The following is a 19,066-nucleotide window of genomic DNA, read 5'->3' on the forward strand; positions in this document are numbered from 1 at the left end:
TCAGACCAGATGCCACCTTCCCACAATCAGGCTGGTCCCTGCACTAAAGCACAGAGCCATGGTTCCTGAGGATGTTCTGCCACTGCCCAGGGTTGTTTGCCATGAGATGGGAAAAGGAAAAACAACCTGTAAATTTACATCAGGATTTAGCTCTAAATGACTCCTTAGCCCGCCTGCACACGTCGTCAGATGAGACAAGGTGACATCTCTTGTGTCCGTTTCCTGTTGATGCTGTGACAAATTCCCACAGGCCAGGCATGTTGGTGTGTGCCTTGGTCCCAACTACTCAGGAGGCTGAAGCGGGAGGATCGCTTGAGCCCAGGAGGTTGAGGCTGCAGTGAGCTCTGATCACACCACTGCATGCTGGCCTGGGCAACAGAGATGACAACTCCATTGCTAAACTTAGTGGCATAAAACAACAACAATGTGTCCACTTGGCTGTGTTCTTCCTGGCAGCTCCAGGGAAAAGTCTGCTCCCTCACCTTTTCCAATTACTAGAGGCTGCCTGCATCCTTAACTTTGGCCCCTTCCTCCATCTTCAAAGCGAGAAGTACAGCATCTTGAAACGTCTCTGTGCTGTGCCTCCATCCTCACTGACTTCCCTGCCTCCCTCTCTTGTAAGGAAGGGACCTGTGGTTATTTTGGACCCACCTGGATAAACCACAATAATCTCTCCATGTCATTATCCTTCATTTATCTGCTAAGTGTCTTTTACCATGTGCCGTATTCACACATCTTGGGATGAGGATGTGTGCATCTTTGAGAGGTGCTTGTTCTATCCATCACTCCTCTCAAAGCCATTTTATCATGATTGTTCACTACAAACTACACATGGGCACCTGGATAGGGTTATCCTGACTGTGGCGTCAGTTTTTGTAGTGACATCCCCAGCATCATCCAAGTCCTGAGAGAGGGAGACGGAGGGCTCTCCATGCCCCTAGTACCTCTCCACCTTCTCCTCAGTGACAAGCTCAGTTGTTAAGAATGAGAGATGTGGCCGGGTGTGATGTCTCACACCTGTAATCCCAGCACTTTGGGAGGCCGACGGGAGTGGATCACCTGAGGTCACGAGTTTGAGACCAGCCTGACCAACATGCCGAAACTCTGGCTCTACTAAAAATACAAAAATTAGCCAGGCGTGGTGGCACATGCCTGTAATCCCAGCTACTCGGGAGGCTGAGGCAAGAGAATCACTTGAACCCGGGAGGTGGAGGTTGCAGTGAGCCAAAATCATGCCACTACACTTCAACCTGGTTGACAGAGTGAGACTCCATCTCAGAAGAAAAAAGAAAAAGAAAAAAGAAAGGAAAAGAAAAAAGAAAAGAAAAACAAACAATAAAAGAGATGTGACTGGAAGATCACAACTCACCAGCCCTTCAATAGTTCATGGACATCAGCACCATGGATAGTGACCCTGGAAGGGTCATCTGCAAACACTGCTGCAGGGAGCACACAGATGGGAAGAAGAAACTACCGGAAAAAGCCGCCCCGTCTGTTCTGCCTGAGAAAGACGCAATGAGGGAGAACTTGATTCTTTTATAATGTGTTTGTCATGAGCCCTGTGCACATGACTAAATATTAGGGTTGTTGGCAAGGGTTGTTGACACCCCTGGCAGGGCTGATTTCTGTAGCCAAAGTATGACCTTGGAGAGGCTGAGTCTGCTCCAGCTTCACAGTGAATGTCCCTACCTCTGAGACTCAAGCCATCGTCTCTGCCTACAACACAGTGGGAACTTTTCATGATTAACTTCCGACCCCAGTGCCTGACCTTGGAACCACTACCATCACCCAGCCTGGAGCACCCCTTGAGGACACCATCCTGTTCCCTGAGCTCAGCTAAGTCCCTGGAAAGCTGAGCTGTGCTGAGCCCCTAAACAATCCTCTCAGTGACTCCAGGCCAAGCCTTATGCCGCATATCAGAGGCCTTTGCCATCTGCTAGTCGTTCACACACAATCCTCCTGAGGGACAAGTGGGGGCCTGAACATCTGTCTCCCAGGGTAGGGCCCAAATTCCCCAGGAGACAAAAACAGACCAGAGTCCTCCCAGTCACCCTCACCCTCCTCATTCCCACCACTTCCCACCCACAGAGGCAAGTCTGGTCCTACAGACCCACCCCTGCCCTTCCCAAGAGCTCAGGTCCAGTCAGTCAGTGTCCCTGCAGGGCACACACACACACCACTCAGAGTGCTCAGTGGAAGGGTCACCCAGGTCCCCACCGAGAGTCTCCCCTGCTTTGGATGGATCAGAATCCTCATCACATCCCACATCTGGGCAGTCACCAAGGTCCTCTCTGCCCTGTCCTCGCACCTACTGTCTGTCCTGGTCATCCTCGTCATCTTTTCTGAGCACAGCCACAGCTCCTAACGGGTGGGGTTAAGGCTCCTGACAGATAGAGTTAAGACATAGGACCATGATTCTGGGGGCTTCTCAGGTCTTGCCTGTTATGTGAAATTAGCATACAATTTGTATGTTTACCTCATAATTTTAATGTGCACACCCTTTGATCATGAATTAGTCACATTAAGAAGAGCCTATCCTGAACCGTGAGTTCTAAGGAGGCCTGTCCTGGTATCTGCTAAGTCCAGTGACAAGCACCCAGTCTGGCACAAGCATGCTTCATAAATACATGTTGAATGAACGAGATCCTCTTACACCCTGCCCACTTCCCTCACTTATGTGACCAGACTGAAACTCCTAATGTATAGGAGAGAAAGGCAGAAACCCTGGAGACCAGTGAGAAAGCTCTTTTTTGAAACAGCAGCAAGTTCCAGGCCTCTAAAGACACTTCTGGACTTTACGTGGTGCAGAGAAAAAGACAAAACCAATATATTCCTTTCAAACACCTAAAGGGGGAGGGGCCATAGCCTAACTGAGAAAGAAAAAGACTAAGGTGGGGTACAGTTCTCCTAACCCACTTTGTTTCCAGACATCAAAAAAATACAGTTTGTGGTCTTGGACACGGATGTGGAAAAAAGTACAAACCAAAAACTGTGTTACTGCTAATTTCCTTAATTTCCTTGCTATGAGCAGTCACGAAATACCAATGTAAAACCATACATGCAAAGACGCACATTCAAAGAGCACTTCAGTGAACATTCACAGGATCAGTGTCAGAGGTCCGCAAACTAACTACATTTGTTTTAACTTTGAATTTTGAAATAATTGTAGATTCACAGAAACTTGAAAAAATAAAATGTACCTGGAGGCCCATCACCCTTCACCCAGCCTCCACCAATGTTCACATCTAGCATAACTATAATTCAATGTCAAAACCAGGAAAGTGACATTGGTACAATCCACAGAGCTTTTTTCAGATTTCACCAGTTATACATGCGTATGTGTGCATGCATGCATGTGTGCATTTGTGTGCATGTGCAAGTGTGTGTCTCTATGCTGTGCCGCTACCACAATCACAGCACTATATGTTGCTACCCCTACATAACCACAATACCCTCCCTCTCCCATACCTACTTCTGGCAAGCACTAATCTAGTCTACATCTCTATAGTTATGTTATTTCAAGAATGTTACATAAACAGAATCATACAGTATGTATGCTTTTTTTACATACAAAGTATGTATGCTTTTTTTACATACAACAGAATTGTACAGTATGTATGCTGGACAACAGAGCGAGACTCCATCTCAAAAAATAAAAATAAATAAATAAACTAAAGTTTGTGTGTATATGTTTGTGTACAAACTCTCTTTGTATACAATTTGAAATTTTCTATATGAAAAGTTTTTTAAAAGAGAGAAAAAAAAATATCTAGCCCAGAGGAGAGAAAAAAACATAGCCCGAAAGTTTTTGGTTTTAGTTTTGGTTTTGTGTTTTTGAGACAGGGTCTCACTCTGTTGTCCCGGCTGGAGTGCAGTAGCATGATCACATCTCACTATAGCCTTGACTTCGTGCAGCCCAGAAGTTTTATCAGTGGTTTCTACAGAACTTTCATGATGGATCGTCTCAATCTTATACAAACTCTTCCATAGGGAAGAAAAAGAAGGACTATTTCCCCAACTCATTCTATTAGGTTAGCATAAACTTGACATTGAAACCAGAACCAAAAAAAGGTACGAAAGAGGAAATTATCAGGTCAATCACATTCACGAACGGAGATACATAAAAACCTAAAAAAGGCATTAGGAAATCAAATCAAGAGTATATTAAAAAATGAAACTCTACGACTGGGTTTTGTTTGTTCCAGGAAAAGCAAAGGTGATTTAACATTATAAATCTGTAAGTGGGCATTTCTGCCCATGGACGCCGCCAAAGAAGCATTGTTAAAGTCTCTCTTCTCCCTGCCATGTCTAAGTCAGAGTGTCCTAAAGAGCCCGAACAGCTGAGGAAGCTCTTCATTGGAGGGTTGAGCTTTGAAACAACTGATAAGAGCCTGAGAAGCCATTTTGAGCAATGGAGAATGCTCACGGACTGTGTGGTAATGAGAGATCCAAACAGCAAGCGTTCCAGGAGCTTCGGGTTTGTCATGTATGCCACTGTGAAGGAGGCGGATGCACCATGAATGCAAGGCCACACAAGGTGGATGAAAGAGTTGTACCAAAGAAAGCTGTCTCAAGAGAAGATTCTCAAAGACCAGGTGCCCATTTAACTGTGAAAAAGATATTTGTTGGTGGCATTAAAGAAGACACTGAAGGCCGGGTGCAGTGGCTCACGCCTGTAATCCCAGCACTTTGGGAGGCCGAGGTGGGCGAATTACCCGAGGATCAGGAGTTCGAGACCAGCCTGACCAACATGAGAAACACCGTCTTTACTGAAAATGCACAATTAGCTGGGCGTGGTGGCGCATGCCTGTAATCCCAGCTACTCGGGAGGCTGAGGCGGGAGAATTGCTTGATCCTGGGAGGCGGAGGTTGCGGTGAGCCAAGATTGCACCATTGCACTCCAGCCTGGACGACGGAGTGAGACTCCATCTAAAAGGAAAAAAAAGAAAAAGAAAAGGAGGAAGACACTGAAGAACATCACCTAAGAGATTATTTTGAACAGTATGGAAAAATTGAAGTGATTGAAACCATGATTGACCAAGGCAGTGGCAAGAAAAGGGGCTTTGCCTTTGTAACCTTTGATGACTATGACTCCGTGGATAAGATTATCATTCAGAAATACCATACTGTGAATGGTCACAACTGTGAAATTAGAAAAGCCCTATCAAAGCAAAAGATGCCTAGTGCTTCATCCAGCCAAAGATATTGAAGAGGTTCTGGAAACTTTGGTGGTGGTCATGGAGGTGGTTTCGGTGGGAATGACAACTTTGGTCATGGAGGAAACTACAGTGGTCGTGGTGGCTTTGGTGGCAGCTGTGTTGGTGGTGGACATGGTGGCAGTGGGGATGGCTATAATGGATTTTGTAATGATGGAAGCAACTTTGGAGGTAGTGGAAGCTACAATGGTTTTGGCAATTACAACAATCAGTCTTCAAATTTTGGACCCATGAAGAGAGGAAACTTTGGAGGCAGAAGCTCTGGCCCCTATAGTGGTGGACGCCAATATTTGCCAAACCACGAAACCAAGGTGGCTAAGGCAGTTCCAGTAGCAGCAGTAGCTATGGCAGTGCCAGAAGATTTTCATTAGGAAACAAAGCTTAGCAGGAGAGGAGAGCCAGAGAAGTGACAGGGAAGCTACAGGTTACAACAGATTTGTGAACTCAGCCAAGCACAGGTGGCGGGACCTAGCTGCTACAAAGAAGACATGTTTTAGACAAATACTCATGTGTATGGGCAAAAAACTCGAGGACTGTATTTGCAACTAATTGTATAACGGGTTATTTTAGTCTCTCTTCTGTGGAAAGTGGAAAGCATTCCAACAAAGGGTTTTAATGTCAATTTTTTTTTTTGCATCCATGCTGTTGATTGCTAAATGTAATAGTCTGATTTTGATGCTGAATAAATGTCTTTTAAAAAAAAAAAAAAAGAAATCTATAAGTGGAAGGAGGCATGAGGGAGCTTCTAGGGTGCTAGGAAGGTTTTGTTTCCTGATCTAGCTACTATTTACATGGGTGTGTTCAATTTTTGAAAAGGCATCCAACAATACATTTATAATTTATGCACTTTTCTATATATAATGTATCCATTTTTAAGTAAAGTACATATTACTTGCCATATTAAGAGAATAAAGGGAAAACTCGTGACTATCTCAATACACGCAGAAAAATCATGTAATATTTCCTGAGCTGGGCGTGGGGCCTAATGACTATAATTCCAGCATTTGGGGAGTCTGAGGCAGGAGGACTACTTGAGGCCAAAAGTTTGAGACCAGCCTGGGCAACATAGCAAGACTCTGTCTCTACAAAAAAAAAAAAATCCAAAAACAACAAATAACTTTTGCCGTCCATTTCTTAAAAATATTATACTAGGATAGAAGAGAACTTCCTTACTCCGCTAAAGCACACCTACTCCCCAACCCCCAAAAAAGAGAGCAAAAAAAAAAAAAAAAAAAAAACACCAAAAAAAATCATTGTTAATAGGAAAATGGCAACATTCCACGGAAAATCAAGGATAATCCAAGAGGGCCAAGCACAATGGTTCATGCCTGTAATCCCAACACTTTGGGAGGCTGAGGTGAGTGGATCACTTAAGGTCAGAAGTTCAAGACATGCCTGGCCAACATGGCGAAACATCATCACTACTAAAAATGCAAAAATTAAGGCCGGGTGTGATGGCTCATGCATGTAATCCCAGCACTTTGGGAGGCCAAGGTGGGCAGATCACTTGAGGTCAGGAGTTCGAGACCAGCCCAGCCAACATGGTGAAACCCCGTCTCTACTAAAAAGACAAAAATCAGCCAGGCTTGGTGGCACACACCTGTAATCCCAGCTACTCGGGAGACTGAGACACAAGAATTGTTGGAACCCAGGAGGCAGAGGCTGCAGTGAGCCAAGATTGTGCCACTGCGCTCCAGCCTGGGCCACAGAGTAAGACTCCATCTCAAATAAATAAATAAATAAATAAACAGAAATTAGCCAGGTGTGGTGGCAGGTGCCTGTAGTCCCAGGTACTTAGGAGGCTGAGGCATGGGAATTGCTTGAACCCAGAAAGCAGAGGTTGCAGTGAGCTGAGATCACACCATTGCATACCAGCCTGGGCAACAGAGAGACTCTGTCTAAAAAAAAAATAAACAAATAAATACATAAAATAAAATAAAATAATTCAAGGGGCGGGCCAGGCACCTGTAATCTCAGTACTTTGGGAGGCCAAGGCAGGAGAATCACTTGAGAACAAGAGTTCAAGACCAGCCTGGGCAACATAGCAAGATACCAGCTCTACAAAATATATTTTTTGAAAAAAGAATAATCCAAGGATGCCCAGCATTGTCAATATTGTACCGAGATGGCCCAGCCAACACAGATCAGCTGTCAGTACTTTTTTTTTAATTTTTAGAAACAGGTCCTTGCTCTGTCACCCATGCTGGAATGCACTGGCATGATCATAGCTCCTCTCACCTCAGCCTTCCAAATAGCTGGGAGTACAGGCACACACCACCACACTGAGCTAATTTTTATTTTTCTACAGGTGTAAGCCACCACCCCAGGCCAGCTGTTGTTATTAACCGGTTATTATTATCTGCCCAGAAAACCCCAATAAAGCCTACAAACAAACTATTAGAAGTCATAAAACAGTCTAGAAAGATGTCTGGCTTTAAGATCAATATACTGTACAAAAATCAATTGTGACCAGGCATGGTGGCTTACGCCTGTAATCCTAGCATTCTGGGAAGCCAAAGTGCATGGATTACCTGAGCTCAGGAGTTCGAGACCAGCCTAGTCAACATGGTAAAACCCCATCTCTACTAAAATACAAAAAATTAGCCAGGCATGGTGGCTCATGCCTGTAGTCCAGCTACTAGGAAGGCTGAGGCACGAGAATTGCTTGAACCTGGGAAGCAGAGGTTGCAGTGAGCCGAGATCATGCCACTGCACTCCAGCCTAGGTGACAGAGTGAGACTCTCAAAAAAAAAAAAAATTGCAAGTCTGTAAGTTAGAAACAAATAGAAAATACAACTTTTAAGAGACATCATTATAATAACAATGAATACTACAGATTATTTTAGACTAAATATAACACAAGTTGTGCCAAATCCTAATACAGAAAACTTTTTAACTTTATTGAAAAATATTAAAGACCTTAAAAAATTGAGAGACAGGCCAGGCGCAGTGGCTCATGCCTGTAATCCCAGCACTTTGGGAGGCCTAGGTGGGCGGATCACCTGAGGTCAGGAGTTAGAGAACAGTCTGACCAACATGGAGAAACCCCATCTCTACTAAAAATACAAAATTCACCAGGCGTGGTGGCACATGCCTGTTAATCCCAGCTACTCGGGAGGCTGACGCAGAAGAATCGCTTGAACCCAGGAGGCGGAGGTTGCAGTGAGCCGAGACCTTGCCATTGCACTCCAGCCTGGGCAACAAGAGGGAAACTCTGCCTCAAAAAAAAAAAAAAACCCACAAGGAATGAAAACAAATAATCTAACAAAGAGTTAGTATATAATATATAAAATATAAAAGAAAGCCTACATATCAAGAAGAAAAAGATAAACAACCCTATAGCATAATAAGAGCCCCTGCCAAAGTGGCATTTTACAAAAGCAGCACAGTCAATGCATACATGAAAAGAAGCTCAATCTACTTAGTAACCAGGGAAATACAAATTCAGACCATAGTGAGATATCATTTCATACCCAACAGAGTGGCAAAAATGTTTAAGTGTGAAAAGTTGAAGGGCATGTATATCAACAAAAATTCTTTACTCTTTCACCAGTAATGTATAACTTTTACAACCATTTTGGAAAACAATTTGGCATTTACTCCCAAAGTTGAACAAACTCTACAGCAAGCAATTGTACTCCTGGGTGTATACCTATGAGAATCTCTTACACATATGTACAAGACATGTACAAGAGGACATGCATAAGAATATTCATAGCAGCAATAGCCAGGGTATCCAAAAACTGGGGAAGACATCCACACACAATTGACAAAGAATAGATCAATTGTGATACAATAGCACAGTAGGATGTAATACAACAGTGAAATGGAAGAACAAAGTCCCACACGAGAACTTGGGTGAATGTTAGAAACTTAATGATGAGTTGTTTAAAAGCAAGTTCCAAGCCTGGACAACATAGCAAGACCTTGTCTCTACTAAAAATTTAAAAAATTAGTAGAGTGTGGTGGCACATGCATGTAGTCCCAGCTACTCGGGAGGCTGAAGTGAGAGGATCACTTGAACCTGAGAGGTCAAGGCTGCAGTGAGCCATGATCCTGCCACTAAGTTCCAGCCTGGGTGATATAGCAAGACCCTGTCTCAAAAAATAACAATAATAAAAATAAAAAGCAAGTTCCAGAAAACTACCTATGATACCATTTTTACAGAACTCAAAGCCAGGCAAATCTAAACAATATTTATTATTTAAATGTATAATACATACATGATCAAAGTATATGAAAATCCAATCCAAGTCAAACTAAATAAAATATTGCCTTCTTGTGGGAGGAGGCAAAGGAGTGGATGGGGAAAAGAACACAGGTAAAAAGCAAGTTACTCCTGATGCTCCATTTCTTGGACTAGGTGATGAGTCCTTGGGGTTTGTTAAATCACACTCTATATCCAATATTTTTGTTACATATAACCCTTTGTATGTAGTTAATATGTCCTGTCCCTGGTATCAGGATTAAGCCATCCATTTGGGACACCTAGGACACCATTTCCTTTGACTTGTCAATTCCCTTTGAAGGTCATTGATGTCTTCAACCACCTTGGCTAGTGGGTTGAAGACAATCTGTGAAAGTATACCTCGGCCCACCCAGGCCTCAGCTCAGCCTTCTAAAACTGACAGGCCAGTTGGTCAGATGTTAGGAAGAGGTGGGCGAAGCCTGCTGATAAAACTCATCTACTAAAACCTCCCTCTGTGACCTAAGGCCTCTTGTCACAGGCTCACTGGTCTCCACCCAGCCCTGTCCCACTTGCTGTGACTATTCTGGCTTCCTAATCACCCCTTCCAGAACCTAGATTGGTCATGGGGGTCATGGAGGTCCATGGTAACCAAAACCTCATGCCAGTTCCACTTCTGAGGCCAGGTGCAGGCCACCTGTGCTTCAGACCCCACTTGCTCAAGCCACTAACAAAGGTGGGCTTCGTGGCCTTGAGGAGTTAAGCCTGTGTCCTCGCCTGTAAAATGCAAACACAGAAGCGACGACATCTATTTAATAAGGTTGTAGTAAGGATGAATGAGGTAATGCACAGAAAATGCCTAACCCACGGTAAAGGTACCCTAAGTCACCGCCTTGAAACCTCACAAGATAGTAGAGAGAAATAAACTGAGTTTCCACACATAAATGGCCTGACACAGAGACTCTCCATTCCCTACTTCCCACCCCTAAACACACAAACTCTCACACACACACACACTCACACACTCATTAAAAGGCATGAAGTTGCAGGGTGAGTGTATCTGCTGCCCCCTTACGGCCAGAGACAAGAATCACACTGTTCTCCTTTCCTAGGAGCCCAGAACCTGAACTCCGGGTGAAAAACCACCACGCTAGCCCTGCTCTTTCTTCTCTCTTCCATATTTCCCAACTTACAAAAAAAAAAAAAAAAACTACTGAGCAGATAAAATAATCTCAGTTCTCCAATCTCTCAACGAAATTCCCTCAGCAGGGACAGAAATCTGCAGATCTGCAGGGGAGGTAAGGGAGATGCTACTTTGAGCAGGTTTCACCTCCTAGAGCCAGTTTCTTCTTTGCAAAATAGAGATAAAAGCTGCCTCACTGAGGTCTTGTGAGGATTAAATGATATCCTGTATGTAAAACACTAGCACAGATACTAGCACAGTGTCTGGCATACAGAGTAGCTACTCAATAAGTAATCCCAGATAATAATCACCCTGGTGGCCAAACACAGTAGCTCCCATGTGAAATCCCAGCTACTGGGGAGGCTGAGGCAGGAGGATCACTTGAGGCCAAAGATTCGAGACCGGACCAGGCAACATAGTGAGACAGACCCCCACCTCAAAAAAAGGAAAAAAAAAAAAAAAAGAATTGGCCTGAGGAGACTCTTCTCTAACTCATAAGACCCTTTCTTTTAAAGAGGAGGAAACTGAGGCCCATAAAAAGGGAGAGATTTGACCAGGGTCTCGGAAATCAGACCCTGATCAGTAGCTGAACCCAGACTGGAGCTCAAGCCTCCAGAGGAAGGGGAAGGAGAAAAGGAATATTTCAGCTCCCCTAGCTGCTGGGCAGGACACTGTCACTTTGCCAGGCTCCTCTTCCTGGGTCCCCACCTCCCTGGACATGCTTGGCCTTCCTCACACCTTCCTCACCTCTGCACTCTCATGGACCACAGGACAACGCAGAAAGGGAACTCTGCTATTTTATTTGTTATGTTAAAGAGTCTGGGTGCTTGTCGGGTGCAGCTAGATGGTCAGTCCCTGAAGGCAAACAGGAGGCCTAAGAGGACACCCCAAGCAGGACCTTGCCTGGAGGATGCTGCACCAACAATCTGAGACTTTTCTAAGATGTTGAGGACCTCGGTCACTTTGATGCTCCCAATATGATGAAAATCCGCTAAAAGCTGGTTATGTTCACGAGCACAGCCCATGAGGAGAAAGGTGGTATTGAGAAACCCTGTAAGGAAGACAGGGAGAAGTCAGGAACACTTTCAAGACTCAAGAGCCCTGCCTTTAGCCAGGCGCAGTGGCTCACCCCGTAATCCCAGCACTTTGGGAGGCCGAGGCAGGTGGATCACTAGAGGACTTGAGGCCAGGAGGTCCAGACTAGCCTGGCCAACATGGCAAAACCCCATCTCCCTTAAAAATACAAAAATTAGCCAGGCATGGTGGCACATGCCTATAATCCCAGCTACTTAGGAGGCTGGGGTATGAGAATCACTTGAACCTGGGAGGCAGAGGTTGCAGTGAGCCGAGATCGGACCACTGCACTCCAGCCTGAGCAACAGAGCAAGACTCCATCTCAAAATAAATAAATAAATAAATAAATAAATACCCCTGCCTTCTTCCCAGAGGCCCCTCACAAACCAGAACACCTGCTCTCCCATCAGAGACTTAGGCACCAGGCACCTTCCCCTTCTTCCTTGGAATTCATGCGCCCTGTCCCTTGCAACCCCAATCCCATCTCCGGATCCCACCAGCCTCTCTGAGATGTGAAGGTGCTGGACAGCACCTGGCAGAGTAGGCATTTGATAAATAAAATTCCTTTCTTCTCACCTGCCTGAAGTTTTAAGGTGGAACTGTAACACGTAGAGGCAGCCAAGGGGCAAGAATCAGTGGTGACAAAATTTGGGAGGCAATCCCTCGTGTGCTCGCCCACACAGGTCGGGCAGCTACGGGAAGCAGATATGATAGACTTAGGAGCGCTGGCCTTGAGTTTCACAAAAGGCTCCAAACTGGTGAGGTTGTTGCAGAGATAAGACCGGCAGACGCGACTGTAGGAGGCAATGGACACTCCCGGTGGGGAGACAAGGTAGGAGATTTGCGCGGGGTAAGATGAAGATGAGCTGCAGCCTTTAAAGCCCACAACTCCCCTTGCAGTCCCTGAGGAGCAGAGGATTGAGAGAGCTCGGATCAGTGTCACTGGCCTCATCCAGAGTCCTCCCTCCCCCTAGCTCTTTCTGCACCCACCCTGCCTGTCACAATCTTTGCCTCCCTCCCTAACCCGTGTCCACTCAGTGCAGCTGCACAGGGCTCAGATGCTGGGGTCTCCATCTTGATCTCCTCATTCTTCCTGTGCAGGACAACCCCCGCCCCCACTCCTCTCTCCCTTGTGCCCTCCTCCAAGGATCTGTCCACCTCCATTCTACCCACTTATCCAGCCCACACCACAACCAGTGGAGCTGTGCTCCTCTCCTGCCAGTGTCTGACATTATCCAGAACATAAATAATGGCCAGGCACAGTGGCTCATGCCTGTAATCCTGACACTTTGGGAGGCCAAGGTGGGCAGATCACTTGAGCTCAGGAGTTTGAGACCAGCCTGGGCAACATAGTAAGACTCCCCATCTCAAAAAAAAAATTGTTTATATATTTAGTAACTATGTGGAATTCCAGTCTAGAGTCCCTGGGTGCTGGGAGCAGAGCTGGGGGTCAGAAGAGCAAGCAAAAGGAAATGGATCAAACTTAACCTGCTTCACCTGTCTCAATGAACACTAGCGTCTCCTCGCAGCCCTCTTGCAGCTTACACACCATGTTCCTCATCAGAAGCCACTTCCAGTTATGGAAAGCAACAGCTCTGAATCTTGAGGCTGTTGCTTCATAGCACAAAAGAGCTCCAACCCCTAAAAAGAGAATGCTCTTCCAATCATTGGCCCCTCACATCACCTTCTGAGCCCTTGAACTGCCAACCAAGAGTTCAGTCCCCATAGGTCCTGTCCCCAGCGAAACCTAGATACCCAGCCCTCCTTCCACCAGTGACATGAATCCAGCCTCCCACCTTTCTGGGTCTTATAGCATCCAGCCCCACAGGACATACGAGGCAGAGTGGAGATGGCCCCCAGAAGGCAGAACAGCTGCACAAGTCTCAAATGCTGGGGTCCCATGGTCCTGTGTCTGGGTCCTGGGTGCTAGAGGTCAGTCTGAAATCAGTTTCAGTCTGGATCCCGAGCTCAGTTCCTGTCAGTCCCCAAATTCTTTGTCCACCTGTCTCTGGGTCACTGTTTCTGGAGCAGAAAGTTGATTGCGTCAGCTTCTGGGACATCGGCTCCCTCAGACCTTCTAGATCACAGGTCTTCCCATCTCCACTACCTGCCCTCCAGTCTAACCTGCACCACCCACCATGTTAGCTTCTCAAAGCGGGACCCTCACTCTCCCACTTACGTCCTCCCATTGGACAAGGTGCTGAGCAGAGAATCCTGGCTTATTGATAATGCAGGCTGTTCTCCAGCCAGAGGCAATGAGATCAGAGCAACAAATAGATGCTTCAAACTCGTGTGGGTGGGTGGGTGTGTGTGTGTGTGTGTGTGTGTGTGTGTGTGTGTGTGTAAGTTAACATACCACTAAATAACCCTTGGTTCAATATGGAAATTTAAAAGTATTTAGAACTGAGGTCAGGAGTGGTGGCTCACGCCTGTAATCCCGTCACTTTGGGAGGCTGAGGCAGGCGGATCACCTGAGGTCAGGAGTCCAAGACCAGCCTGCCAACATGGTAAAACCCTGTCTCTACTAAACAATATAAATTAGCCAGGGGTGGTGGCATGAGCCTATAGTGCCAGCTACTCAGGAGGCTGAAGCACGAGAATCGCTTGAACCTAGGAGGCGGGGGTTGCAGTGAACCAAGATCGCGCCACTGCACTCCAGCCTGGGCAACAGACAGGGACTCCATTTTTTAAAAAAAGTATTTAGAACTTAATAATAATAAACATACTACACAACACACACATTCACACACAGACATAGACACAGACACACACACACACACACACATAAGTGCATGTAAAATCTGCTGAAAACTAAATAAGGTCTGAAGTCTAGTTAAAGAGTACTGTACACCAGCCCAGGCATCACGACAAAACGCCATCTCTACAAAATATACAAAAATTGGCCAGGCGTGGTGGCATGCACCTGTGGTCTCAGCCACTTGGGAGGCTGAGGTGGGAGGACGACTCGAGCCCCGGGGATGGAGGTTGCAGTGAGTAGAGATTGTACAAACAGTATTGTACAAATGTCAATTTCCTGCTTGTATACTATGGTTATATAAGATGCCCCTATAGGGAAGCTGGAGGAAGGATTCAAGGGACTCTATGTACCACTTTTGCAACTTCCTGTAAACCAATAATCATTTCAAAATTAAAGGGTTTTTAAAATATATACATCGAAATTTGAGACACAGCTAATGCAGTATTTAGGAGTAAATTTATACTTTTAAATACATGTATCAGGAAATACGAAGCATTAAAAAATAAATATGTTCACGAATTAGTTCGAGAAATTGTATAAGGAGCAACAAAACAAATCTCTCCTACCCAATAAAAAACGGAAATAAAGATGATAGCAGAAATCAATGAAATAGTAAACAACAACAAACATCATTACAAAAAAGATCCATTTTATGAAAAGATTGAGTTAGTTCCCTGGCAAATCTGATCAAGGGAGATGATGCAGGCCAGCACAGTGGCTCATGCCTCTAATCCCAGTGCTTTGGGAGGCTGAGCCAGGAGGATCCCTTGAGGTCAGGAGTTCAAGACCAGCCTGGGCAACACAGTGGCTCATGCCGGTAATTCCAGTGCTTTGGGAGGCTGAGCCAGAAGGATTGCTCAAGGTCAGTAGTTTGAGACCAGCCTGGGCAACACCCTGTCTATACAAAAAAAAAAAAGTTTAAAAATTAGCCAAGCATGGAGGTACCTGTAGTCCCAGCTACTCAGGAGGCTAATGTTGAAGGATCGCTTTAGCCTCAGAACACAAGGTCAGGAGTTCGAGACCAGCCTGGCCAACAAGGTGAAACACTGTCTCTACTAAAAATACAAAAATTAGCCAGGCATGGTGGCGCATGCCTGTAGTCCCAGCTACTACGGAGACTGAGGCGGGAGGATCGCTTGAACCCGGAAGCTGGAGGTTGCAGTGAGCCGAGATCATGCCACTGCACTCCAGCCCAGGCAACGGAACAAGGCCCTGTCTCAAAAGAAAAAACAAAACAAGCAAACAAACAAAAACAGTGAAGAAATGCACAAACCCAACAATAACCAGAGAAATGCAATCTATCAAGTTGTACATCTATCATACTGCTAAGGATCAGAAAGCTGGGAAAAGACAAGTGTTGGCAGGAATGTGGGGATAAAGCAATCCTTGGCCCCTGCTGCTCATGGGATTATGTGGAGGTTTGGGGAATAAGACACTATTTCTGGACTCTGAGAAACACAGGAGCTTAGAGTTCTGACCAGGATCTCGGGCCCAAAGCAGCATTGCAGGGGTCTGACACTACATGATCAAATTGGGTTTATGAATACCCATTTCTAGTATGCCCTACATAGGTATTACAAAAATTTCCACCTTCATCTACAAAGGAACATGCACAATAATGCAGAATTTTCTTTTTTCTGAGACAGGGTCTCGCTCTGTTGCCCAAGCTGGAGAGCAGTTGTGCTCACTGCAGCCCCCACCTGCCAGGCTCAAGCAATCCTCTCACATCAGCCACCCAAATAGCTGGGACTACAGGTCTGCGCCAACACACCTAGCTTTGTAGAGATGGGGTTTTTCCAAGTTGCCCCAGCTGTTATCAAACTCCTGGGCTCAAGCAATCTACTCACCTAGGCCTCCCAAAGTGCTGGGATTACAGGCATGAGCTCCCGTGCCCAGTGAATGCAGCATTATTGTGGTGATGGTAGGTTGAGACAATGGGAGCTTCCCTCTCTGAGACCAAGTGAATGCAAAACATGCTGGGAATGTACACTATGGAATATCACACAGGAGCTGGAAGCAGTTGATTAGACGTACATAGGATGTGAGGCAGGGCGCAGTGGCTCACGTCTGTAATCCCAGCACTTTGGGAGGCTGAGGCGGGCCGATCACTTGAGGTCAGGAGTTCAAGACCAGCCTGGTCAACATGGCAAAACTCCGACTCTACTAAAAATACAAAAATTAGTCGAGTGTGGTGGTGGGAGCCTGTAATCCCAGCTACTCAAGAGGCTGTGGCAGCAGGAGAATCACTTGAACCTGGGAGGTGGAGGGCGCAGTGAGCCAAGATCACACCATCGCACCCCAGCCTGGGCAGTAAGGAGGCCGAGACGGGCGGATCACCAAGTCAGGAGATCGAGACCATCCTGGCTGACCCGGTGAAACCCCGTCTCTACTAAAAATATACAAAAAACTAGCCGGGCGAGGTGGCGGGCGCCTGTAGTCCCAGCTACTCGGGACGCTGAGGCAGGAGAATGGCGTCAACCCGGGAGGCGGAGCTTGCAGTGAGCTGAGATCCGGCCACTGCACTCCAGCCTGGGCGACAGAGCGAGACTCCGTCTCAAAAAAAAAAAAAAAATGTACGCATGATGACAGAATGACAGAGTGTATACATGGATAGATTGTAAAAGCAGAATGTTGATTATTTTAAATAGTAGATAACACAGTATCACTTGCATAAATTAAAAACTCAAACACAGGTTGGGTGTGGTGGTTCATGCCTGTGATCCCAGCACTTTGGGAGGCCGAGGCAGGCAGTTCACTTCAGGCCAGGAGTTTGGGGCCAGACTGGCCAATATGGGAAAACCCCATCTCTTTAAAAAAAAAAAAAAAAAAAAAAAAAAAAACACTACACGCATCCTGGGAGAACACACACATAAACCAAAAGATAAATATTATTAACCACTTCAGAATGAGAACTGCCTATAAGAAGGTTAGGGAATGAAAGTGGGGAATTGGTGGAAAATAACAGCGTAGGAGGGGTACAACGATCATACACCTTGGCCTCGGAGACCCAGGTTGGAATCTTTACCCCTTCCCTTACTAGCTGTCCAATTTGTTGAACTCAGAGCCTACTACCTTGTTTATAAAATGGAGTATAATACATCTCATAGGGTCATTGTGAAGATCAATAAAATTATTATCATAAGTGTTAGGCAAATGCTAAGCTCTTTATAATTGTTAGTTACCCTGTTCCTCCACCACCATCCCTCCCTCCCACACCCATTTCCTCTCACTCTCTCTCCACTACCTAAAGGATCAAGTTCATCCTCTTTAGCTGGCCTTTAAGCCTCCCCCGACGCCACCCCACCCCAGATCAGCGCCACCCAACCTTTCCAATTTTATCTAGGACAGCTCCCCTGCCCAGCAGTCCAGCTAGAGGTCACGTCGGCCACCCTTTTCTGTCTGCAGTGCCTCAGACACACATGCTCTGTAACCCATAAATCTGTGGCCAAGAAAGGTGCTAAGACCCACAGAAAAGCTGGGACACAGGTAAGAGAAACGAAGGCTGACAAAGGATCTCAGGGCGGCGGGGACTAGGCCAATCAGAGAAGATGGCACACGCCAGCCTGAGATGCAGAACAACTGGACTCAACGAGCTGAGTACAAGTGGAGACACAACCAGAAAAGACTGAAATGAAATTCTCAAGCAAAAATAAATAAATAAATAAATAAAGGATGGAGCAGTAGTCAAGAGGGGATGCCACCCCTACAAAAGACAAATTGATGGAATGGAACCTTGCAGGGAAACAGAGGACCAGCAGAGAGAGGGAGGCGTAGGAAAATGAGGAGTGGGGCACAAAGGCGGGGTTCTCAGGGAGAAGAGGAGTCGATCTCAGAGGGGGGAAAAAGGGACACAGCGGGCTGCACAGAGAAAAGGGGCCAAGGCAGAGAAGATGGCGGGATGGCGTGAGGCGGAGCTCACATAGATACCCAGAGAAGGCGACGATTACACAGAGGAGCCCCCAGAGGGGTGAACTCTTGAGGAAGATGAACGCGGAGGGTGGAGCTAGCCGGAAATTCAGAAAAACTAGAGGCGTCCCTAGCGAAGGAAGCAGGGAAGGGGCCAGGCTATCAGGGAATGAAGCACGGCAGAAAATAGGTCCGAGAGAAAAGGAAAATCAGAGATTAGGAAAATCACAACCGACACAAAGGCAGCTTGGGAGACACAAGGAAAGGAGTGCAATCTGAGGAAGGAGGGCCCGCTAAGCAAGCAGGGAAATCACAGGGCTGGGAGAGAACGCATAAAAGAAGGGTAGCTCAGGAGTTGTGGGGCACCGGAAGAGAAATAATAGAAAACGCGGGCGTCCACGCAGCAAAAACAAGCCACTCGCGAAGTTTAGGTAGAAGGCAAGCGAAGGCCAGAAGCGAGGCTACTGGGCAGACCGGGCTTAGTCAACGCCCCGGGGGCGGGGCCAGGCGGGCCGTTCCTGGGGGGCGGGGCCAGCCTCGGTCCAAGAGGGGGTACTCGACGCCCCATTGGCCACCTGCCTTGAAAGAGGAAAGACAGTCTGGCCAGGCATGACGCACGGAGGGAGGGGCAGGGGTGGTGCGAGGCTCAACTCGAAGCGCTATTGGCAGGACTGATAGTCTTGCGCGCCAAGAAGCTGGCAGAAGGGAAGGGGCGGGACATCAGTTCAGGATCTCAAACCGCA

At 46.4% G+C, this 19,066-nt stretch overlaps 1 protein-coding gene and 1 pseudogene across 14 annotated transcripts; one reads left to right on the forward strand and one right to left on the reverse strand.

The window, feature by feature from the left end:
- The first annotated feature begins 4,207 nt into the window (after nt 1–4,207).
- LOC105495620 (heterogeneous nuclear ribonucleoprotein A1-like) lies at nt 4,208–5,885 on the forward strand (annotated as a pseudogene).
- Nucleotides 5,886–11,364: 5,479 nt separating this feature from the next.
- LOC105495281 (LY6/PLAUR domain containing 4) lies at nt 11,365–19,039 on the reverse strand. 14 transcript variants are annotated; one of them, XM_071088203.1, is made up of 6 exons: nt 17,743–18,840; nt 16,452–16,577; nt 13,456–13,681; nt 13,148–13,300; nt 12,236–12,562; nt 11,365–11,636 (listed from the first exon to the last, which is right to left on the reverse strand). In XM_071088203.1, the coding sequence occupies exons 3-6, from the start codon at nt 13,559–13,561 to the stop codon at nt 11,434–11,436; spliced, it is 789 nt and encodes a 262-aa protein (XP_070944304.1). In that variant the 5' UTR covers nt 13,562–13,681; nt 16,452–16,577; nt 17,743–18,840; the 3' UTR covers nt 11,365–11,433. The 14 variants fall into 14 exon arrangements, with proteins under 14 accessions (XP_070944304.1, XP_070944305.1, XP_070944307.1 ...); XM_071088204.1 differs by having other exon boundaries at nt 16,452–16,580; XM_071088206.1 differs by lacking the exons at nt 16,452–16,577; nt 17,743–18,840 and adding an exon at nt 18,903–19,039.
- Between the last annotated feature and the right edge of the window lie 27 nt (nt 19,040–19,066).

This window comes from Macaca nemestrina, chromosome 20, assembly GCF_043159975.1.
Source record: "Macaca nemestrina isolate mMacNem1 chromosome 20, mMacNem.hap1, whole genome shotgun sequence".
Taxonomy (NCBI): domain Eukaryota; kingdom Metazoa; phylum Chordata; class Mammalia; order Primates; family Cercopithecidae; genus Macaca; species Macaca nemestrina.